Below are 25,555 nucleotides of genomic sequence, written 5' to 3' on the forward strand. Positions count from 1 at the left end.
CAGAGGAGCCAGTTAAGACTCCTGACCATGGAAACTGAGATAATAAATGGGGACTTTTTAAAGCCGCTAAGTCTGTGGGAATTTGTTACACAGCAATAGAAAACTACTACAAGTGTATAGTCTTTCTCCTTCCAGCCGGTCCAGCCTGACCCCAGTTGGGTTATGCTGGGATTTAACTGTAGTTAGTGGCCTGGCAGCCGGAAGGGGAGGCGAGGGCAGCTCCTGAGGGGCGCCTGTTGCCTGGTTGGGGAAAGGCTCCTGTAGTGTGTTCCAACACAGCAGCAGAGCCCGCTCTCCTGTGGAGGGCAAGCCGCCGCTGTGCCAGGGAGTCTGGGGGTGGAGGCTGTGGAACCCACATCCTTGAGGCATCCGTCCTGCCCTGGGTTTCCTCACCTTTCCTTCACCTTTGCGTGACAGACCTGCCTTGGCTGAGCATTTGGTCTCTGGAGCTCTGGCTCCCTCAGTTACGTCTTTAGCTTGTTTTAGCTTGTCATTCAACTGTGTGCAGGTGATAAGAGCCTCTTTAGAAATGATGATTATGAAATGAGATAGAGGTGTTAGCTGACGGGTGGTAATCATATTGCAATGTATAAATGGATCAAACAACACAGTGTACACCTTAAACTAACCCAATGTTATATGCCAGTTATATCTCAGTTAAAAAAAAAGAGCCTCTTTCTACACCAGTCTGTACCAGGGCCCCCTGGTGCTCATACTTAGCCATTACCTGCTCGTTAACAGTGCTCAGTTTCTCACTATCTTTCTGCAGGGCGTCAGTGTAATTATACAATTAATAATATTATTAATGGCCAACTCTGCTGTTTTGTAGACACTGTCCCCCACACTTCCCCTCCTGTATCTTCAAATGCCTGTCTCATCATGCCCACCACAGCATTCCCCTCCCTCGCAGCCTTCCCCAGGTCACCACTGGGGAGATCTTTAGCAGGTGACCCACCACTTGTGCTAGGATCTATCCGTGCCACCTGCCAGACAGGATGGCTCTTCTTCCGCGGCTGCCGGTGGGTGAGACGGTTCCAAATCCTCATCTCACCACCTTGTTTTCTTAGGCCATTCCTGGTCCGTTTGTGTGCCCCCAGGTCCTCTGAGAAGCCAAGATGGGGTTAAACATGGGAGATTGTATTAAGAGAAACGCCCGGGTGATGGAAAATAGGGAGCGAGCTGCAGAAGGCTGGGCGAGCCATGGGACCCCAAGTGAAGGAGCGAAGTTGGAATGGAAGCATCCTAGACTTCTGTGCAGTCTAAGGAAGGTTCAGCAAAGCCTCAGGGAGTCTTCCAGCCAAACTTGGCCATCAGAGGAGTCCCCTGCCTCCCAGGAATGGGCCGGCCTTAGTGTCCCTGTTGCACTCGGTCATTGATGGGAGTAACTTGTGGGAGATGTGGCCTTGGTGCAAACTCCACCATGGATTTTAAAGGAGAGCAGCTGAGGCCCTTGGTCACTTGTGTTTCCTGTACTTGGAAGTCTGAGAGGTGCATTTTCATGGCTCCACATCTCTGTCTTCATGTCAGTCTGGACCCATTACCCACAGTGTCATTCTGGAACTTTCCTTTATATCTTTCCTGTGTTAGATTTCTTGTTTCTTGGATCCTGGGTCTCTTTCTTTATTTTTTTGAGGAAGATTAGCCCTGAGCTAACTACTGCCAATCCTCCTCTTTTTGCTGAGGAAGACTGGCCCTGAGCTGACATCATGCCCATCTTCCTCTACTTTATATGTGGGACGCCTACCACAGCATGGCGTGCCAAGTGGTGCCATGTCTGCACCCGGGATCAGAACAGGTGAACCCCGGGCCGTTGAAGCGGAACGTGTGAACTTAACCGTTGCGCCGCTGGGCTGGCCCTCTCTTTTGTTTTATTACCCAGTTTTAGTAGAGTTTTTCCTCCAGTAGCTTCCTTAGAAAAGATGGCAGTGTGTAGAATTCTAGTTTGGAATTATATTTCTTCAGAATCTTGAAGGCACTGATTGTCCTTTAGCTTCCAGTGTCACCATGCAGAAGTCCAGAGCCAATCGGATTCTTGAATTCTGTAGGTGATCCATATTTTCTCTCTGAAAGCTGATAGCATCCTCTCCTGTTCTCTACTGCTCTGAGATTTCGAGGCCATATGCCTGGTGTGGGTCATTTTTCACCCGTTTAGCTGGGCATTTGGTACTCTCTTATAATCTGGAGATTCATCTTCTTCACTTTCTGGAAATATTACATTATTTCTTTCATCATTTTATTCTTTTGTTTTCTTTCTAAAATTTCCATGAGTCTGATGTTGGAGCTTCTTGACTGAACCTCTAATTCTCTTCTCTCCTCTTTTCCTGCTTCGTCTCTCTGTCCTACTTTCGGGGAGTCGTCACTTTCACCTTTCTGTTCTCATTTGTCTATTTGACAAATGCGTATTGAGCACCTGTTCTGGGTGCTGGAGATACAGCAGTGAGCAAGGAAAATTCCTTGCTAGTTGTGGTTTCTAGTTTTCACATTTATTTCTCATCACATTGTACAGTAGGCAGAGAAGGTGGTCAGTTGTTTCTGCTTTTCAGAATGTGAGGTTTTGTGAGGATCACAATCGGCATCACTATTCCATGAGAAATAAAAAGGTTATATTTTGCTGTAACGGTACATGGAGATTAATAAGATTGATCTGATGACTACTGATAACTTGACTCAGAGTCATTCATATTACTGGTGTTTATTACAGCATCAACTACATTTGAGATACTGTGTACACTGTTGAGGGAAATAGTGGGTGAGAAAAAACAATTCTTTTCGCACCATCCTTATAGGCTAGTGTTGGGGGGGGGGACAGATATTAATCAAATAATACCCTAAATGGGATAAGTATATGCAGGAAAAGAATAGAATTCTCTGAGAGCATAGAATAGAGGAGTCTGAGCTAGAATGGCGGGTCACAGAAGGCTTCCCTGACAAGGTGCCAGTTGAGCTGAGATCTGAGGATGAGTTGGCATTACTGAGACCCGGAGCCTGGAGGTGAACATCCAGGTCTAGGAAATGGCTCGTGCAGATGCCCTGTGGTGGAGAGGAGCATGGGCTTTGAGGACTGGAAGGACGTCTAGAGGACAGAGCGAGGGAGCATGGCGGGAGGGGAGCTGGAGAGGCAGGGAGGACCATGCGGGCATGGCCCTGTGGGTCACATTATGGATTTCTGCCTTTTCTTGAGACCAACAGAAAGCCCTTGGCCCACTTGACTCAGAGGGGTGGTATGAGAGTATTTCCATTCTGAAAAGATCTGGCTGTGGTGTGCGAAGCAGGCAATGAGAGCTGGAAGGCACGGCGGGTTAGAGTGAGTTAGGGGCTCCTGTAAGAATTGAGGGGCGAGATGGTGGTATCCTGGATCAGGGTGGGGACAGGGGAGATGGAGAGAAATGCATGGATCCCAGGGGTATTTAGGAGGTTAAATGTACAGGAATCAGTGAGGGATCGACTGGTCGTGGCAGTAGAGGGACTTGTCCAGCTGGACGGATGGTGGTTCCTTCACACAGAAGAGGGACCCTATTGTTAGAGGTGGTGTCGGGAGAGCACGGGATCTGTCTTAGGCATCATGAGCCTCCTCCTTCTATACACATTCTTTTTTGTTTTCTTGTATTCTCAAAGACAGAAAGAGATTGTGTAATTCTCCAACTGTATTTTTATTTCTATCAATTTCTTATGTTGCATTTTTGCTTATGTAGTTTGATGTGTTTGGCAGTGAAAGTTCATAACAAAGTCAGATTTTTAAATTATTTTTAATTATTGAAGCAATAACTGAAAACATTGTCATTTAGCATTCAAAGTCATGGACAGTCCCTACTTATGACCCCCAATCACATTCCCCTCTCCAAAAGTAACCCGGCTTCACAGCTTGGGTTGAATAATGAAATATTCAGTGTGATTATGGTCCTCCTCTTCATGAAACTTTTCTTGTGCTTAGTGTTTTTTACCAAAAGTCCTCCTCGCTGGATGTGAGTATCAATCATATCCTTGCTTTCTTTTCATACGTGTTTGCTTGCTACATCTTGGCTTGAACTTTTACTTTAGAACTTTCCAAGTCATTTATCAGTGGTTGGATTCATCCTTTTGACCAAATTTGAATTGTTTCTTCTAATAAGTGACTTTATCCCACTTAGTACCAGATTCTTGATCTCAACTTTCACCTGTTTTATATTACCCCTTTTTTTTCACTTCCTTTTTGTTTTCTTTGCTCTTCATCTTTTGCTGTAACATCTTCCCCTGGGTAATTAGGAAAATTAAGACATTTTTAGTTCTTCTGATGGCTATCTTTAACTTTAAAAATAATATACTTATGTCTGTATTTCTAGATTCTCATCTTTGGAAATGGAACAGGATATTGACTTCTCCCAGAAGAACAAATAACCATGCATTTCTGGTTGCTTCTCTGCCTTTCCCCTCACACTTTTGTTGGTGCAGCTCTGTGTTTTGGTTGATTATTACTGTGTCATGTATCATCTGCTTCAGGAACGACAAGTGACATCTTTTGATGACCTTAATTCCTTCTGTGGGAAAGAGGAGGAGGTGGATGTATCTTGCTCCTCTGCACTGGGAGTGGGACTGGCCTGAGGCACCTTCGCCCCGGAGGAAGGTGTCTGGGACAGGGATGGCGTGGGCAGCCTGGTCCAGCCCCCGGGAAGCACAGGACAAGAGCCTGGCCTGTGCCTGGAGTCTGTGGTCAACGGCCGGGTTCTCTTGGGGAGACGGACCCCACCTGGTGTATACTTGGTGACCCGATGGCTCTTTCCTACCTCCAGGTCTTGCACGGCTGTTCCCGCTGCCTGGCAAAAACTTCTTTTTTTGAAGTTTTTTTTTTCTTAGTTAATACAGGCACACATTTAAAAACTCAAACAGTACAAAAGTGTCTAGGGTGCAGTCAGTCTCCTTCCTATCCCGCTGCCCTGCAGAGCAGTGACTGTTACCCCATCCTGGTAATTTCCTAGGGCCGTTTGGCGTGGACGATGCTATCTGTCCGTATTGCTTTCTTATGAACAGGTGCACACGACGTGCTGCTCTGCACCGTGCTTTTTCCGGTTGACGACGTCCCTTGATGACCCCCTGATGTTGGTACTTGTAGATCTGCCTAGTGCTTTTCCATAGCTGCATGGTATTCGCTTTTATGGATGTGCCCTGATTTCCGTCTACTGATTCGAGCACATTTTGGTCAGTTCTTTATTACAGTGATCACGTCCTTGTCACGTAGTAAACATTAGATGCATTAGCGTTTATCATCATCTTTCTCTTCTAATTCTCAGAACAAACCTTGGTGGCAGACACTGTTATTTCCATCTGGAATTCCCAGTCGATGCCATTCAGACCTTCTCACTCTGTCTTCTATATTTCTTAACCTCTTTTTCATATTTCCGTCTCTGTCTCTCTGTTACATTCTGGCTAATTTCCTCAGCTGTCTTCAGGTTTTGTAATTCAGTCTCCATTTACTCAGCCCATCGATTAACTTCTTCTTTTGTTGTTGTTTTAGAATTTGTAAGTTTATTTTCATATCTGAAGGATTTTAAGGATTATTACAAGCACAAGCTTGTCATTAGGTAAAACTTCCAACAGTATCTGTTATACAATTGATTAAAGCAATGCTTTGGGGAATTTTAGCAAAATTTGTCGCTGCACACCCCAAAACATGGATTTCTGAATAACCTTTCTTCTCAGACTCCTATTTTCTGCTGATTTCTTTCAATATTAACTATGATGTTTGTTTCATTTTTCGTAGGTGCTCTTTACCCAATTGAGGAAGTTCTTTTCTATTGCTAGTTTGCTGGAAGTTTTGTGATGAATGAAACTTTGTTAAATGCTTTTTCTGCATCGGTTTGTTTCTTTTTCAGTCTGTTTATATGAATTACATTGATTGATCTTTGAATGTTAAGCTAAATTTGCATTCATGGTATAAACCCCCCTTGGTCATGACATGTTATCCTTTTTATTTGTTGTTGGATTCAGTTTGCTGAAATTTTGGTAAGAAGCTTTTTTTTTTTAAGATTTTATTTTTCCTTTTTCTCCCCAAAGCCCCCCAGTACATAGTTGTGTATTTTTAGTTGTGGGTCCTTCCAGTTGTGGCATGTGGGATGCCGCCTCAGCATGGCTAGATGAGCAGTGCTGTGTCCACACCGAGGATTCGAACCGGCAAAACCCTGGGCCTCCAAAGCAGAGTGCGCAGACTTAACCACTCGGCCCCGGGGCCGGCCCCTGGTAAGGACTTTTGTTGTTGGGTTCACAGGGCCTATGGGTCTGCAGTTTTCTTATCTTGTAATGTCTTTCTGGTTTTGCTATCAGGCTATTGCTGCCCCTGTAGAGAAGTATTTCCTTCTCTTAAATTTTCTGGAAGAATTGGTGTAGAATTAGTAATATTTCTTTCTTAAATATTTGGTAGAATTCACCACTGGAGACATCTGGACCTGGGGCTTTCTTAGTGGGAAGGTCTTAAATTCAATTTAATAGGTGGAGGGCTATTCAGGTTGCTATGCCAAATTGATTGGCATAAAGTTGTTAGTAATATTCTACTAATATCCTTTCAATATCTATAGACTCTGGAGGCTGTTCTCCTTCCTGATATTGGTCATTTGTATCCCCCACCCCAAATCAGTTTGGTAAAATGTTTATGAGTTTTATTGATCTCAAAGAATCAGCTTTGGTTTAATTGATTTTTCGCTATTATTTTTCTGTATTTGATTTCCTTGATATTTCTGCTTTTATCTCTTGTGCTTATTCTAGGTTTAATTTGGTCTTCCTATTCTAGTTTATTAAGGTGGGAGTGTAGGTAATTTATTTGAGACTTTTCTTCATTTCAAATATGAGCAATTAATGCTATAAGCCCCCTCTAAGCACTGCTGTGGCAGTACCCCACAAGGCTGGCACACATGTTCTCATTTCTTTCGGTTCAAAATGTTTTTTCTAGTTTTTCCTATAATTTTTCCTCCCTTTGATCTATGGATCATTTAGAAGTCGGTTATTTAGTTTCCAAATATTTGATGATTTTCTGGATCTTTGTTATTGATTTGTAATTAATTTTGTTGTGGTAGAAGACATACTTTGTATTATTTCAGTCCTTTTTCATTTATTGACTTATTTTATGGCTCAGAATATGGTCTGTCTCAGTAAATGTTACTTGTGTGTTTGAAAGCACTCTGTGTTCTGGTGGTGAGGTGTCCTATAAGTGTTAACTAGGTCAGGGTGGTTCATTGTGTTCTTTACGTCTTCCACACTCTTAGTCATTTTCCATCTACTTGATCTATGAATTAGTGAGAGGGATATTGAAATCTCCAACTATAGTTGTGGATTTGACTATTTCTCCTCTTATTTCTATCAGTTTTTGCTTCATGTATTTTGAAGTTCTATTATTAGCTGCAATAAACATTTAGGATTCGGGCTGGCCAGGTGGCCTAGTGGTTAACTTCAGTGCGCTCCACTTTGGTGGCCTGGGTTTGGTCCCCAGGAGCAGACCTACACCACTCGTTGGTGGCCACGCTGTGGCAGTGATCCACATACAAAATAGAGGAAGATTGGCACAGATGTTAGCTCAAGGCCCATCTTCCTCAGCAGAAAAAAACCCATTTAGGATTGTTATATACTTTTGGTAAATTAACTACTTTATTATTATGGAATGACTTGTTTTATTCTTTGTAATATTCTTTGTTCTGAAATCTATTTTGATATTAATATAGCCACTCCAGCTTTCTTATGATTGGTGTTAGTATGATATATATTTTTCCATCTTACTTTTAGTCTATATGTCTTTATAGTTAAACTTGGTTTCTGATAGGTTCATATAATTGGGCCTTGCTTTTAAAATCCCATCTGAGAATTTCTGCTTCATAATTGAGGTGTTTAAATCATTTACATTTAATGTGCTTATTGACATGTTTGGTTTCAAATCTAGCATCTTGTAGTTTGTTTTCTATTTGCTTCATCTCTTCTGTTTCCTTTTCTCCTTTCCCTCCTTCTTTTGGATTATTTTTATGACTCCATTTTATCTCCTTTGTTGGCTCATTTTCTTAATTTAGTGGTTATTCTAGGATTTATAGTATACTTCTTTAACTTATCACAGTTTACCTTCAAATAATATTATACCACTTCACATATAAGAAGGTTAAAACAGTATATTTCCATTTCCCATCTTTCAACCTTTGTGTGATTGCTGTCATACATTTTACTTATATATTATGAACCTCACAACATATCTTATTACCTTTGCTTGAAATAGTCAATTATTTTTTTAAAGATTTAAAATAGAGAAATCTTTTCTTTTGTTTTTTTTTTTTTAAAAGATATGCTTTTGTTGTGCGTGTGTGTGAGACTGGCCCTGAGCTAATATCTGTTGCCAATCTTCCCCTTTTTCTTTCCTCCCCAAAGCCCCGGTAGGTAGTTGTACATCCTAGTTCTAAGCCCTTCTAGTTCTTCTATGTGGGGTGCCGCCACAGCATGGCTTGATGAGAAGTGTGTAGGTCTGCGCCCAGGATCTGAACTGGCGAACCCCAGGCCACCAAAGCAGAGCACACAAACTTAACCACTATGCCACTGGGCCAGCCCCCAAAAATACAAAAATCTTTTATATTTGTCCACATGTTTACTATTTCCAGTGCTCCTCATTCCTTGGTGTAGATACAGTTTCCATCTGGTATCACCGTCCTTCTGCCTGAAGAAATTCCTTTAACATTTTTGTAGTATTGGTTTAATAATGATGACTTTCCTTTGTTTTTGCATGTCTGAAAAAGTACTTGACCTCCAATATTTTGTTTTTTTAAAAATTTATTTTCATTGTGGTAAAATGTACATAGCATAAGATTTATCATCTTAATTATTTTTAAGTGTACAATCCAATGGTATTAAATGCGTTCACAATGTTGTGTAGCCATCGCCACTAGCTATGTCCCCAAATTTTCCCAACAAAAACTTTGTGCTCATTAAACAATAACTCCGCCCCTGCCCTTCCTCCAGCCTCTGGTAATGTCTATTCCACTTTCTGTCTTTAGGGATCTGCCTGTTCTAGGTACCTTGTATAAGAGGAATCATACGCTATTTGTCATTTGTGCCCGGCTTATTTCACTTAGCATGTTTTCAAGGTCTATCCACGTTGTAGCATGTGTCAGAATTTTGTCCCTTTTTGGGCTGAATAATATTCCATTGATGTATATACCTCATTTGTTTATCCATTCCTCTGTTGATAGACACCTGGGTTGCTTCCACCTTTTGGCTGTTGTGAATAATGCTGCTGTGAGCGTGGGTGTACAAATATCTGTTTGAGTCCAGGCCTTCATTTCTTTTGGATACATACCCAGGAGTGGATTGCTGGATCATATGGCAGTTCTATGTTTAACCTTCTGAGAAACTTCCAAACTGTTTTCCACAGTGGCTTTCCCATTTTACCTTCCTATCTGCAGTGCACAAGGATTCCAGCTCTCCACAACCTCACCAACGCTTGTTATTTTCTGTGTGTGTTTGTGTGTCTTAAGATAATAGCTGTGCTAATGAGGGTGTGTGTACGTGAAGTGATATCTCATTGTAGTATTGATTTATGTTTCTCTAATGACGAGTGATGTTGGGCATCATTTCAAGTGCTTATTGGCCACTTGTACATCTTTTTGTGAGAAACGTCTGTTCAAATCCTTTACCAATTTTTAAAATTGAGTTGTTTGTTGTTGAGTTGTAGGAGTGCCTTATATATTCTGAATATTAATCCCTTATCAGATACATGATTTCAAAATATTTTCTCTCATTCAGTAGGTTTTCTTTTTGCTTTTTTGACAGTATCCTTTGATACACAAAAGTTGTTAACTTTGATGAAGCCCAATTTATCTATTTTTTTCTATTGTTGCCTGAGATTTTGGTGTCATATCCATGAAGTCGTTCCCAAATCCAGTGTCATGAAGATGTTCTCCAGGGTTTTCTTCTAAAAGTTTTATAGTTTTGGTTTTTAGGTTTAGGACTTTGATCCACTTTCAGTTAATTTCTGTAAATGCTGTAGGGTAAGGGCCCAATTTCATTCTTTTGCATGTGAATATTTAGTTTTCCTGGCATGATTTGTTGAAAAGACTGTCCTTTCCTCATTGACTGGCCTTGGCACCCTTGTTGAAAATCAATTGACCATATATATGAGGGTTTATTTCTGGATTCTCTATGCCATTCCATTGGTCTATATGTTTGTCCTGATGCCAGTATCATACTGTTTTAATTACTGTAGCTTTATAGTAAATTTCGAAGTTGGGAAGTGTGAGTCCTCCAACTTTATTCTTCCTTTTCCAGATTGTGTTGGCTATTTGGGTCCCCCTTGAAATTCCATAGGAATTTGAGGATTGGCTTTTCCATTTCTGCAAAAAAGACTACTGGAATCTTGACAGGGATTGCATTGAATCTGTAGATTGCTTTGGGTAATACTGACGTTTAACAATATTGAGTGTTCTTATCCATGAACTTAAGATGTCTTTCCATTTATTTATGGTTTTAATTTCTCTCAGCAATGTTTCATAGTTTTCAGTGTAAAGTCTTTCATCCCCTTGGTTAAATGAATTCCTAAGTATTTTATTCTTTTTAATGCTATTGTAAATGGAATTGATTTTCTAATTTCCTTTTCAGATTGTTCATTGCTGGTGTATAGAAATACAATGGATTTTTATGTGTTGCTCTTATACCCTGCAACTTTGCTGAATTTGTTTATTAGCTGTAGTGGATTTCTTGTGGATTCTTGGGCATTGTCTATATAGGATCATGTCATCCATGGGTAGAGAGAGTTTTACCTGTTCCTTTCCAATATGGATGCTTTTTTATTTCTTTTTCTTGTCTCATAGCTTTGACAAGAACTTCCAGTACAATGCTGAATAGCAGCAGTGAAAGTGGACATCCTCATCTCATTCCTGATCATAAAGCTTTCAGGTGTTAATTATTGAATATGAGGGTAGCTGTGGGTTTTTCATAAATACCATTTATCATGTTTAGAAATTTCCTCCCTATTCCTAGTTTTCTGAGAGTTTTTATCATGAAAAAGTATTGAAGTCTGTCAGATGCCTTTTCTGGATCAAGGGAGATGATCATGTGGATTTTTTCTTTGGTTCTGTTAATGTGATACATTATGCTGATTTTCTTGTATCGAACCACTCGTGCATTCCTTGGCTGAGTCCCATTTGGTCATGTGAATAATTCTTTTAATATGCCACTGGGCTTGATGTGTTAATATTTTGTTGAGAATGTTTGCATCTATATTCATAAGGGATATTGGTCTGTAATTTTCTTTTCTTGTGATGTCTTTATCTGGCTTTGGTATCAGAGTAATGTTGGCCTCAAAGAAGGAGCTAGGAAGTGTTCCCTCCTCTTCAGTTCTTGGAAGAGTTTGAGAAGGATTGGTGTTAATTCTTTAATCGTTTGGTAGAATTCACTAGTAAAGCCATCTGATCCAGGACTTTTCTTTGTTGGGAGTTTTTTGGATTACTGATTCAATCTCTTTACTTATTATAGGTCTGTTGAGATTTTCTTTCTTTTTTTTTTTCAGGTGTACATCACCATATTTTGATTTCTGTGTAGATTACATCATGTTGAACTTTTCTGTTTCTTCTTGAGTCAGTTTAGGTAATTTGTGTGTTTTAAGGAATGTGACCTTTTCTTCTAGGTTATTTAATTTGTTGGCATATAGTTCTTCATGGTATTCTCTTGTAATCCTTTTTATTTCTTTACGGTCATTAGTAATGTCCCTACTTTCATTTTCAATTTTAATTATTTGTGTCTTCTTTTTTTCTTTGTCAGTCTAGCTAAAGGTTTGTCAATTTTGCCGACCTTTCTGAAGAACCAACTTTTGGTTCCATTGATTTTCTGTTTTTTGATTTCCTATTTTGTTTCTCTCTTCTCTAATCTTTATTATTTCCTTCCTTATGCTAGCTTTGGGTTTATCTTGCTCTTCTTTTTCTAGTTTCTTAAGGCATAAAGTTTTGTTATTGATTTGAGATCTGTCTTCTTTTTTAATGTAAGCATTTACAATGATAAATTTCCCGAGTACTGCTTTTGTTGCTTCCCATAAGCTTTGTGTATGTGTATTTCATCTTCCTTTTTGAAATATATTCTCTTAGAAGTCTTAGAAAATTTAGAATTCCTTGGAATTCTGGTCCAGGACTTTTCTTTGTTTCTCTCAATACTCTGAAGATCTTGCTCCCCCATCTCCTGGCTTGCATTGTTTCTGATGAGCAGTTTGCTGTCATTCTCATCATCGTTCTGTATTTCCCCCCACCCTCCTACCCCTGCCTGGCTACTTGTAATTTTTTATCATTTATCAGGAATTTGATTATGATGTACCTTGGTGTGGTTTTCCTCATGTTTATTCCACTTGGAGTTAATTGAACTTCTTGGATTTTGGGGTTTATAGTTTTCTCCAAAATTGAAAAAAAATTTAGACAAAAATTTAGGCATTATTTCTTTAAATACTTTCTATTTTCTCCTTCCTTCTCCTTCTGACGCTCTAATTACACATACGTTAAGCTACTTAATGTTGTCTGATATCTCACTGATGCTCTATTTTTTCCCTAGTCTTCTTTTCTCTGTGTTTCATTTTGGATAGTTTCTATTCTGTATCTTCAGGTTTACTAATCTTTTCTTCTGCAGTGTCCAATGTGCTCTTCATCCCACCCAGTGTATTTTTCACCTCAGATACAGTATTTTTCATACCTATAATTTTGACTTAGGTCTCCTTTTTGCTTCCATTTTTTTTTCTCTCTTCAACATGCACATGGTTTCCTTTACTTTTTTGAATATCTGGGATATATTTATAATCACTCTTTGAACATCCTTGTCTACTAGTTCTATCATCTAAATCGTCTTTGGGTCTGTTCCTATTGATGGATTTTTCTCTCCTTTATGGGTCATATTTTCTGGCTTCTTTCTATTTATTTTTTTTTAAAGATTTTATTTTTTTCCTTTTTCTCCCCAAAGCCCCCGGTACATAGTTGTATATTCTTCGTTGTGGGTCCTTCTAGTTGTGGCATGTGGGACGCTGCCTCAGCGTGGTCTGATGCGCAGTGCCATGTCCGCACCCAGGATTCGAACCAACGAAACACTGGGCTGCCTGCAGCAGAGCACGCAAACTTAACCACTCGGCCACGGGGCCAGCCCCCTGGCTTCTTTATATGCCTGTTAAGTTTTTATTGGATGCCAGACATTGTGAATTTTACATTGTTGGATGTTTTGCATTCCTTTAAATGTTTTTGTACTTTGTTCTGTGACAGTTACTTGGAAATAGTTGGATCTTTCCAGGGATTGCCTTTAAGCTTTATTGGACGGATCCAGAACATCCTTTCATCTATGGCTAATTTGCAACCACTAGTGAAGCAATACCTTTTTGAGAACTTGATGCCTCATGTGTTAGGAGGTGTTTTCATTCTGGTGTTGGGAGTATGGAATATTCCTGACCATGGGTGAGCTCTGTGGACTGTTCTGCCTGCTCCTTTCTGCTGGTTCTTTCCTTGGCTGTGGTAGTTTCTCATATACCACTGCCAAAGTGCAGATGAACCTTTGCAGATCTCCAGTGATCACCTTCACTCTCTGAAATTTTCTTCTTTTACTCTGTCCCACAGTTATAGGCATCTTGGCCTCACTGAACTGTCTTCTCTCCTCAATCCAGGGAAACTTCTGGGTTGTGTTTTAGTTTGTCCTCTCTGCTCCATGATCTGGAGACTCTCTACCCTTAGTAAGTTGGGGCAACTGTATGGCTCACTTCATTACTGTCCCTTCTCTTAAAGATCGCTGTCCTGTGCTGAATATTATGAAATTATCTGCTGAATATTATGAAATTATTGCTGAAACCTGTTGTTTCATGTATTTAATTGTTTAACATGGGAGGGTAAATCAGATCCCTTTTACTCCATTTTGGTCATAAATAGGCTATCAATCCATTAATATTTAATGTAATCATTTATGTGGTTAGATTTAGGATTTTGCCAGTTGTCTCCTATTTGTCCATCTGTGTTTTGTTTCTCTGTTTCTCTTTTCCTGCCTTCTTTTAGTTAATCAAATATGTTTTTAGTATTCTCTTTTAATCCCTCTATTGGCTTTTTTAGCTAGACTTTTTACATTTTATTATTTTTAAAGTATTTAGGAATTACAATATAAATCCTTAACTTTTCACAACCTACCTAGAGTTAATGTTTTACCACTTCACAAAAATATAAAAACATTGCAACCGCATAGGTCCATTTACCACCCACCCCCATATCTTATGCACTGGTTTTTATAGGTATTACATCTTCCTGCATTACAAATGCCACTATACAATGTTAAACTTTTTGCTCAGTTATACGCATATTAAAGAAATTGTCTTTTATATTTTAATCCACATATTTACCATTGCTAGTTGTGTTATCTATTGCTGTGTAATGAATTACCCCATAACTTTGTGACTTAAAACAATAAACATTTATTATCTTCCATCGTTTCTGTGAGTCAGGAATCAGAATTGGCTGAGCTGGGTGATCCTGGGCTGTGGTTTCTTATGAGATTACAGTCAACACATTGTCCAGGACTACAGTCATCTGAAGGCTTGACTCGGGCTGGGGGGGTTGCTTCCAAGATCTCACTCACGTTGCAGCACATTGATACTGGCTGTTGACGAGACACCTCCGTCTCTTACCATGTGGACCCCTCCATAAGCAGCTTGACTGTCTTCATGACGTGGCATCTGACTTCCCCCAGTGTGTGTGATCCAAAAAAATGAGATGGAAGTGGCATTTTTTTTTTTGTAAATTGAGGTATAATTCACATATCATAAAATTCACCCTTTTAAAGTATATAGTTTAGTGGTTTGTAAGAATATTCACGAAGTTGTGGAATCATCACTGTGATCTAATACCAGAATACTTTCATCATCCCCAAAAGAAACCGTGTATTTTAGTTGTCCCTCCCATTGCACCCTTCTCATTGTCCCTGGCAACCACTCATCTCCTTTGTGTCTCTATGGATTTGCCTATCGTTGACCTTTCATATAAATGAACTTGTATTTTATGTGACCCTTCATGTCTGGCTTCTCTTACTTAGCATATTTTCAAGGTTCATCCATGTTGTAGCATGTGTCAGTACTGCATTCCTTTTTATGGCTGAATAATATTCCATTAATGGACACTCACTTTGTTTATCCATTTGTTAGCTGATGGACATCTGGGTCGTTTCCACTTTGGGGCTATTATGGATAATGCTACTATGAACATTTGTGTACAAGTTTTTTGTGGACATATATTTTCAATTCTCTCGTGTATATAACTATGAGGGGAATTGTTGGACCACTCTGCTTTACTTTTTGTGGACTGCCAAACTGTTTTCCAAAGCAGCTGCACCATTTTATAATTCCACTAGAAATGTATGTGTTCCAATTTCTCCACATTCTCACTAGCTCCTCTTACTGTCTGTTTTTTGGTTTTTTTAAAATTAGCCATCCTAGTGGTGTGAAGTGGTATCTCATTGTGGTTTTGTTTTGCGTTTCACTGATAACTAATGGTGTTGAACATCTTTTCATGTGCTTACTGGCCATTTATATATCTTCTTTGGAGAAATGTCTATTCAAATCTTTCCCCTATTTAAAGAATTGGATTATTGTTGAGTTGTAAGAGTTCTTTATATATTCTAGATACGAAGTCCTTATCAGGTATATGATTTACAAATAATTTCTCCCATTCTTTGGGCTCTCTTTTTACTTTCTTGATTGTGTCCTTTAAAGCACAAATGTTTTCAATTGTGATAAAGTCTAATTATTTTTTTCTTTGGTTGCTTGTGCTTTAGGTATGATATCTAAGAAACGTTTGCCTAATTCAAACTTATGAAGATTTACACCTATGACAATGTCTTTTATGACCTAGCATTGGAAATCACACACTATCACTTTATATTCTGGTGGTCACACAGACAGTTCTGATACATTGGGGGAGGGGACCATATATAGAACATAAATACCAAGAGGAAAGGATCACTGAGGGCCATTTTGAAACTACTGTTATTACTTCTTGTATACCTGAATTCCCATCTGGTGTCATTTCCCTTGAGCCTGAAGAACTTCTTTTAGTAATTCTTGTCATGCAGATCTGCTGGTGATACATTCTTTTAATTATAGTTTATCTGGAAATATCAAAATGTCAAAATTTGAAGACTATTTTCACTAAAGAATTCTAGGTTGATATATGTTACTCATACCTTTAAAGATGTCATTCTGTTGTCTTCTAGTCTCTATAATTTCTGATGAGAAGTTCACAGTGTTTCATATAATTGTATTGTTGTTCTCCTATGTAATGTGTCATTTTTATCTTACTGCTCGCAAGATTTTCTCTTTTTAGTCTCCAGCAGTTTGACTATGGAGTCCCTGGGTGTGGTTTTCTTTGTATTTATTCTGCTTGGGCTTTGCTATGATTCTTGAACTTTTCCCAAATTTGGAAAAATTTGGTTATTATTTTCAAAAAATTTTTTTCTGCCTAATTCTTTCTCTCCCCTCATTCTGGTACTATGATCACGTATATGTTAGACTGTTTGATGTTCTCCACAAATCAATGAGACTCGGATAGTTTTTTCAATCATTTTTTCCTCTTTATTCTTCAGATTGGATGTTTATTGCTCTCTTTCAGGGCTTGAGAAACTATAGAGTGCCCCAGGCCGAGTCTGTTTATCCCCATTCATTTACTATAGCTGCTTTCACACTACAACGGCAGAGACAGGAGTTGTAATGGAGACCTTTGACTCACAAAGCCAAAAGTATTTACTTTCTGATTACTTTACAGAAAAGGTTCCCTAATCCTCTCCAAGCTTAATCATTCTTTAATCTGTCATCTTCAATATGCTATTAATCCCATCTATTGAGTTTACTTCAGGTATCATATTTTTCAGTTCTAGAATTTTTAGTTGGTTCTTTTTGTTACTGTTTCTTTACTGACAATTCCTATTTGTGCATTCATTATAAGCATATTTTCCTTTACATTCTTGGGCATGATTATAAGTTGCTTTAAAAATCTTGAGTGTTAATTCTAACATCTGGGTCATCTCAAAATCAGTTTCCATTAATTGCCTTTTCTCTTGAGCATGGATCACATTTTCTTGCTTTTCCCTATGTGTAGTAGTGAATAGGAATTCCTCCACCATTAGCAGAAGTAGAACCTTCTCTACTGCTTTTCAAAAGATATTTTCTATGTTTCATCTATATTTTAAAAGTTATGTTTAGCAGGAGGATTGGTTTGAATTACAGCTCACCGTTACTGAAGACCAGAACAGCAGTTGACAACTGTTTTCATGGTTCATTGTTTTAATGCCAGCGATGGGGGATTCATAATTTTCACATTGAAATCTGGTTGCTTCAAATGCCTCAGAAAGATCGTTTGCTTGCTCCTGGCTTGCTAGGAGGCATGTGTCCTGACCTCTCCTTCCTAGGGACTCCTGATTTGTGTGAGGCAGTACTCTCTAGTCAGTAGCAGTCCACATTGCTACAGCATTACTGGGAGGAGGGTCTCCGCATGGCCCCCTGGGCAGCAGCTGAGTCAGCACAGGGCCCAGGCAGCCAAAACTCCAGCTCCTCCCTGCCTTCTAATAGGGCTGTTGGTTCCTCACCTCCAACAGGATGCTGTTTGCATAGTCCTCCTGTGTTTAAAGACACTCCCTGGCTTTTGTTTAAGCAAAGAAACGATGTTTACAAAACCTGGGTGTGGTTACCTTCTGATAACCTGAGCAGTGAGGCTCTGGAGCGGGAAGACGACCTGGGGCAAATTAACTGAGCTTGAAACTCCTATTTTCTGGTCTATAAAATACATAATAAAATCTGCCCTGCCTATATCCTATCATGAGGTTTATTAAAAATCTGAGATGACTGACCACCATTTTGGCCCACAATGTGGACTATACACTGGATTTGGGAGGACCAGGGCAGAGGCTGTTGTAACAATCTTTATCTGCCACAGGTGGGGGATGGTTATGTTCTTTTCTCCTTGTCATATCCTTCTCAGATTTGCTAAGCCTGGCAGTTATGTCCTCAAATTATCAAGAGAAAAGTTGAACAGGGCAGGGCTGAGGACAAAGGCCAGGGCCATCCCTCTCTGTTACATTAGGCCATTTCTCTGCTCATTTGGGATAGGGTTGTTCAACCAGTTATTTATCCACTTTGTCAATGATACCTCAGCGCTGATCTCCCCACTTGGTCCCAGAGGATAGGACTCTTCCAAACGCCTTGTTGAGTCTACTCTTATCCTCTACCTAGTGTGGCTACTGTCCCTTTCCTGTCTTGTGGACTGACTTGAGCCATGTGGCTTAGAATGACACTGCTGTTTATTATAAACTAGGCTGAGGGCTTGCCCCACTGAGTCTTCGAGCACTAACACAGGTCCTCCTGAGACAGACGGGCCAGCAGTTAGTGCCTCTTCCCTCCAAACAAGCAGCAGGGCTCTGAGTACATGAACGTCAGAGGGCACAGGGAGCATTATAACAGAAAAGAAAGAAGTACGGGAAAATTAGAATGTCCACATTGGTTTGTTTGCAGAATCTGGTTAGAGGTTGATACTCTTGGCCTTGAGCAGCCAAAATGTTAAGGATCCGTTAGGCAGAACCTATGAAAATCGAGTTAGGGCAAGAGCAAGTTCAGGGCCTCTTGCAGGCCCCTCTCCCTTCTGTACTGGGGACACCTCATGCTTCTGCTGTGAGCATTTGCTCAGATTGGGCTGCAACAGTTAAGCCTAAGCTGACCTCTTAAGGAATGGCCCAAGGAAGGGTTCCAGGGCGAGGCACACCGGCTGGGTCATTCTCCAGAGGAGCTGTGGCAGTGGAGGGGCTGCCCTGACATCCCAGGACACTCAGACATGGGAAACCTGTACAAGGGCTCACCCATCATCCCCGCATTGTGCCAAGTCCTTCAGCGTGTAGAGGAAAATGTCAAGACCCTGGACTGGCCTAGGCTTATGGTAAAGTTCCCATTATCCACAGGAGCAGAATCTGCTCACTTTGGAAGCCTGGACTAGGATTCAAGTGGCAGCCCTCCCTTCAGCCCTCAGCAGTGGAAAGATAACTAGTTTCTTCAGTGATGCGCTGGAAATATTACAGAAGCGTGCTCATTTGAATAATGAAGCTGTATGTATCTGTTTAAGGCTGATTTTAATTGTATTCTAACTGCACGAAGACTGGTAAATTGTGCAGGGAGTACATGAAAACTCAGTGAGCCTGAATAGTGCCTAATACTCACTTAATACTTTAAAAAGGCACCTTTACCCCCATTCCAGATTAAGCAACTAATGCTCAGAGGGGCTGTCACTAACCCAAGGTCAGACGTGGCTGTATGGGGGATAAATGCTGACAGCTGCCTCAACACACAGAGCATCGGGGGAGCAATTCTCCTCCCTCTCACTGTTGAGATCATCCTGTATATTCCCCAAGGCTTTAAACACCATTTCTATGCTTCAGACATAACAAATTTTTGAGCTTTAGCTGCTCTACTGGCTAAAATAGAACTCTCCTCCTCCTCAATTTTTTATCTCAGTTTTGCCAATTATTGTTCAGGTCAAAAGCCATGGCCTCATCTTTGAGTCCCCACCCTCTGCATCCAATGTGGCAGCAGGTTCTGTCAGTTCTTCCCATCCCCCTAGCCCAGGGCGTCACTCACCAGGCCCCCATTAGCAACGGAGGGTCTCTTGGCTAAACAACTCAGAGAAGACCATGGTGACAGTTGGATGGCAGCAGGGAGACCACTAGGTAGTGTCCAATGGCGCAGGCCCTGACTGCACCGGGGCAGCTGAAAGGGCCAAGGCAGTGGAAGGTGGGGTGAGGGTGTTTCTCTATTCGCAGAGCTTCTGCGTGGGGCCAGGGCTCCTGGCCACATGGAGTGGCCCCGTCAGCTCTGGCCCGACCTGCTGACAGCCTGGGGGAGCGCAGTACTACTTCCACACCATCAAGCTGGCAAGACTGTGACTCATCTGTAGAATGCTTCATTATCTTAGAGGCCAGGGTGGCTCCTTCCTGTACCAGCAAGTCCTCACCTCCTTTTGAAACAGGTTTCTGTCCTCTCCAGGAAGCCCGCACAGTTGGGCACAGCTGCCACAGGATGTGCCACTATATACCTGGGGAAACAACCCCAATCAATCAAGCCACACCACCAACTGGAAGGGAGGAACTCCACTGTCTCCAACGGGAAAGGTTCAACTACAAAGGCTGGAAGTTAGACGCATGAGCTCGCTGCACCCCAGAGGCAGGCGGAGGGAACTCTCTCGTTACAAGGCTGATGGGCGGCCTGCCTGGAACACGTCTGTCGGCAAGGCTGAGCAACTGGCACTCAGAATGCAGAGGCCAGAATGCTGGCAAGTGGCGACCTTGCTGTCCTCTCTACATCTTTGTCCTCTGGCCACCCACTTCCTGTCTTTCATTCCTCACAAGGCAAAAGTCGATGGCCCACTGCTTGGCCGACGTCCCAATTCTCAGCCTCAAGTCTTGTTTCCTCTCCCTAACTGGTTCCTATTGCTCTGTCTTCTTGGGAGCTAGTGAGAACTCAAGACTCAGGGGGCTGGAGCAAGCCTACAAACTCCTCTATTTTGGGACCCTCAGGGCCTCTGCTCCCCTGTGAACCAGTGGCAAGTTTTACATGTTCTACTCAACAGCGGACAGACTTCTTGGAACTTAAGTAATTGACCAGGCAGAATTCAAATTAAAGGAACCATAAACCAAGCCTGAATTGGCCACACAAATTTTTGATAACTCAAATATCTAAGAGCTCTATAGCACACTGAAGTGCACATTGCTAAAAAGTACTGCACGAAGTTAGCATTTCCACAGCCAACCTGCAGGACGCTGAGAGAAAGAGCCTGCTAACTGCTGGCTCGAAGTACTAAGACTTCCAAACTGTGCTGTGTAGAGACCAGTGCGCTTGGTGCTGTTCTCACTGTCACTTGTACATGTGGTCAGATGCTGGCCTGGCTCCATCAGGAGCACCGGTGTGTCCTGCACCAAAGGCACAGGACAAAGGAGCATTGCTAACCCTGCTTTCACCGTTCCCTTGTCAGGTGGATCCAGTCCTGCGGGCAGTGTTCCCAGCTACGCCTGTGCTTTACAGCGCGGCCGAGTCACAGACAGAAAGCTCTGGACTGCGCTCTCGAGCTCAATGCTGCATGGTGGAGTCACCTCGTGTGGGGATGACTGCCAGCCCACTTTCCCGACACGTCAACGTGCTAAAGCAGCCTCTGCATTAGCACACGACGGGAGGGAGCAGGGTGCCTGGTTTGTTCACTGCAGCACCCAGGGCCTGACGCAGCCTAAGGTGACAGGTGACGGAGGTGGATCAAGTGGATGGCAGTGGGCTTTGAGTTCCAAGGGAAAGGGTGAGGAGGAAACAAATTAGCTGACAGTCAAGAGGAGGAGTGGGGAAAGTATTGTTCTGGGAGAGGCTCCACACACACGCGAAGTTGGAATCTGAACCTGAACAAGAGTTGAGAGTCTTGCAAATAGAAAGCAGCCTATAAACTGCCTAAGAATAGAAATAATTTATGGATTAAAAAAATTCTTACCTGGCTTATCCCTCCCAGAAGAGGGAAGAGGCCCAAGTTTATTACTAGATTTGCAGCACTTCAGTACAAACTCCTGTAACAAGGCTGATACCTGTGTTAGGAGCCATTGTTCTTGAAGTGATTTCACTGTTAGAAAATGCCGAAGAAATGTGACTTCATGAAGGGCAGAGGTTCTGTCAGGCCAGTATGCACTGGAAGACCAGATGTAGAACGGGCTGGTTCCCTCCCGAGCCTGTCCTGTCTGGCCGGCTTCTATGGAGAGCTGCACAGCTGACATTCTCGATGAGCGCACTTCATGTATATACAAAACTGCCACATTCCGAGGCTCTGATGTAAATGTTTGGCTGTACAAAACACAAACGTTTATGTACAACACTGGATCTGGTTAGCAGTAATGTGAGAGCTGCTATGCACACGTGGCAGAGTCTATTTTTAACACTTTATTGGCAAAACAGAACTCCCTTCCCTCCACCCTTACAGAGAACTAGTCCTTTCGTTTTTCTTGTGGGTGACATAACTTACCTGTTAAACAAGGCCTGTGCTGGCATGCTACAAAGGTAACTCAGACACCAGGTACCCTGGCCCCCCCGCAAAGTCTCTCCAGTTCCTGTTTGAACTGTTCCTACATAGGGAGCTGTGTCTTATTCAGAAAAGGCATAAGCTATAACAGTAATGGAACATGCTAGGCTTTGGATAAACTTTGTTCATATCTTCATTTGCTCACTTAGAAGAAAGTTACTATGAATAAGTGACAGTTCCAACATGCAGTCTCTCGGGAGGAAGAACCTCAGACCAGCGAGGAAGGAAGCGGATTGTGCTGGAAATTTGTAAACATGCCTTGCCTAATGCAAAAGCCTTCTTAGAAAAACCCAAAACTCGGAGTATCTGAGAAACCAGAAAAAACAAGATGAGGACATCAGTACATGAGCAGCAGGGAGAGGTGGGGAGACTGTAAGGAGAAATTGAAAGCACTGTGCCTTGGCTGCAATCCTCTCTCCTCCACCATCAAGAGGGCACCACACTCCTGGAGCCTGGGAAATTCCAGTGTGCCTGCTGTGGTTAATTTAAACCAAAAGGGGTATTTGCAGTTCCTTTGCCAAAGTTTTAAGGGCTTTGAAGACTCGCAACTGGAATTGAAATTACATTCAGGAGTCTCGTGTGGGTATTTTTCCCCCTTAACCTTACACAGAAGTGAGGATGACAAAAAATTACATTCCATCTGTCTGGAATTTAGATTTTTTATGAAAAGAAAGCTAGGAAAATTAAACTGACCAACTGCCAGGATAACATTTCTAACCATTACTGGCACTTGCCCTTAACTGGAGTCATTTTGGAAGATTCCAACCCCCCGCCCCATCCCCTAATTAGCCATCAGCATCCTCGAGGGCTAAGAAAGCTGGACAGCTGATGAGCAGTGGGTACATGAGTGTGCTTTTGGTTTGTGCCCAATGCAGAGGCTGTCTGGAGTTCTGTGGACAACAGAAGCTTCAGGTCCCTGATGTCCACAGGACGGAACCAGAGCTGCCGCTGCCCTGGCTGCAGACAGACGGTCTTCCCACCATCCTCTGGACAGGCAGAGCAGGAGCGAGGTGACAGGAGCTCTGTTTGGTACCAACAACCAAAAGTGAAGATGAGGTAACAAGGGCTAGAAAGGAGTCATTTATTTAAAAAAACCCAACAAAACAACAAGAAACAAAACAGCCCTCAGCAAGATTTGAAGACACAACAGAGGAACGTACCACCCTGATCGCTTCACGCTCCCTGGACAACGCGCTGCACACCGCCTGTGAGCTTTATCCGCCGTGGCTCCAAGCAGCGGGACCACAGCACACCAGTTTGTTACACAGGTCAGGACAGAGGCAGGTCACCTGCTTCAGGGAGAAACCAGACGCGTGGGCCCGTCTCCACCCTCTGGTGTCAGGCACGCAGGCCACTTCCAGGCTCTTGTCGGCCTCTGAACAATGGGCAACTTCTTATCAGGCTGGGGCTGCTTAGACAAAGGCAAGCGGACATTACTCACACTAGTTACCACCAGATGCTGGCTCTCCAGCAGAGCCTACAGCACGCAGTCAGATCCTAAGGGGATGGAGCAGCCTGTTCCATCTGCAATTCCTGGAATGTAGGGCCCGCCTCAGAGGGACATTTGACATTTGTCCCCAATACCCAGTTATCACCACAGGTAAACCAAGACTATAATCACAACAGCAAGGACAGGATTGTGTTGCTTTTTTCCTTTTTTTTTTCTTAAAGGAGTGAGGGCATGGAAAATACAGCACACCAATGAAACAAAATGCCAAAAAAAAAAAAATACAAAAAAATAGAAAATAGAAAAATGTATTTACAAGTAGTACATTACTATGATCAGAAAGCACAAAGACACCTGCTGCTATAATACATGCATTGGTTCAAGAAGAAACTACTAAAAGTCCTGCAAGGGAGAAGCCTGTGAGAACAAAAAAGGGGCAAAAGTGTTAACTTTTCATCCCTAATTTGCTACACGGATCAAAACCAAACGAGAGTCCCCTAAAGTCCATGAGTATATCAGTACAAATACTATACTGGTTTTTAACTGCACGTTCAGTTGTGGGGGAAAGACAGCAGCTTATCCACATACAAGAAGCCAGAGTAGACTGCTCTACATGCTAAATTACAGCAAGCCCCTGTCTGCTACACAGCAGGACCTTAGCAGGTTTTAATTTTTGTTTATTCTTATATATCTATGTGCGTGTGTGCGCGTGTGTGTATGTATAAAAACCGTGCCCTCGTTCACTGCCAACACAACATCTGGGTGGACATGAACTCATTACAACAAATTCTGATGTGTATGTTGTAAGAAGTCACTCAATGTCTGTGGATTTAATAAGTCACTTCACACCACAGAAAATATTTAATAAATCCAAAAAAAGGAAAGAAGAATATAACGACAGAAGAGCTTCTGTCTCAGTTCTCTGAAACTGAGTCCCCCAAAGGAAACTGGTCCCAAAGTTCTTGAGGGTTCGTTGAAGAAACTTCGGTTTGCTAATGTTTTTTATCCTTTTAGTGTTCAAAAGGTATAGAACAACTCCTTGCCGTTGTCAGTTTTAGACAGTCACATCTCCATCCCCCAGTCTGTGCAGATCCATACAACGGGAGGAAGGAGTGCTGGGGAGGGCCTGTCGCTTCGGGAGGGCTCCACCTCTACAACGGCAGGAAGAGACGGAACCAAGCAGGCTCCAGCACCTCGCTCCTGCAAACACACTTGCCGCAAATGTAAAATCCAGTCACACGTCAGTTCCTTAAACAGGTACGTCTCCGAGTACCAGGCCAGCTCTAAGAGGAAACAAAACCACGCGTTGACAGAAAAGGACTAAGATGGCCATTCTGGTCACTCTCTGTGATCCATCATACTTCCAGGAATCGGGAGCTGCTGGACTTGGAGTGGAATGGCTCAGACCACATCCGCCGTAGGTCACCCTGGGAAAGAGGGAACTATACTCAGTTACAGACTTAAACAAGAGGCACACGGGTCTATAAATCCTCTTTGATTCTTGATCTCAGATCAGATTGCTTCTGTGGAGAATCAAAGAACATTAAAATTTTACTCACTGAAAAGTAACCCATCATTCTTCACGGAACTCACTAGAAGAACTCTTAGGCTCCTTGAGCAGCAAAGGACTTTTACCACCTCTATCCTGGTGTAAATTCTATCACTTAGGAGTCAGATGATCTAGGCAAGTGAAATAACCTCTCTGTGCTTTCCTCATCCATAAAATGGGGATGATAATATAAGTCTTGTAAGGAAGATAATGCTCTAAGTCTAGTTTCTATCATAGATTTTTTTTTTTAAAGATTTTATTTTTTCCTTTTTCTCCCCAAAGCCCCCCGGTACATAGTTGTGTATTCTTCGTTGTGGGTCCTTCTAGTTGTGGCATGTGGGACGCTGCCTCAGCGTGGTCTGACGAGCAGTGCCATGTCTGTGCCCAGGATTCAAACCAACGAAACACTGGGCCGCCTGCAGCGGAGCGCGCGAACTTAACCACTCGGCCACGGGGCCAGCCCCTCTATCATTTCTCAATTATTTA

At 42.0% G+C, this 25,555-nt stretch overlaps 1 protein-coding gene and 1 long non-coding RNA gene across 5 annotated transcripts in view; both read right to left on the minus strand.

The window, feature by feature from the left end:
• Positions 1-16,566: 16,566 nt before the first annotated feature.
• LOC139045929 (uncharacterized) lies at positions 16,567-23,358 on the minus strand. The gene is made up of 3 exons (XR_011505382.1): positions 23,234-23,358; positions 21,495-21,838; positions 16,567-20,057 (listed from the first exon to the last, which is right to left on the minus strand). It is a non-coding gene; the product is annotated as an uncharacterized lncRNA (long non-coding RNA).
• A 454-nt stretch (positions 23,359-23,812) lies between these two features.
• The window catches only part of SPPL3 (signal peptide peptidase like 3), a 121,198-nt gene continuing 119,455 nt past the window's right edge, over positions 23,813-25,555 (minus strand). For all 4 annotated transcript variants that reach the window (XM_044775751.2, XM_044775752.2, XM_014862470.3 and 1 more), the window contains one exon: positions 23,813-24,947. In XM_044775751.2, coding sequence (XP_044631686.1) covers positions 24,876-24,947 — 72 coding nt within the window. In that variant the 3' untranslated portion in view covers positions 23,813-24,875. The remainder of the gene's footprint in view (positions 24,948-25,555) is intronic.

Source organism: Equus asinus, chromosome 8 (assembly GCF_041296235.1).
Source record: "Equus asinus isolate D_3611 breed Donkey chromosome 8, EquAss-T2T_v2, whole genome shotgun sequence".
NCBI classification, from domain to species: Eukaryota; Metazoa; Chordata; class Mammalia; order Perissodactyla; family Equidae; genus Equus; species Equus asinus.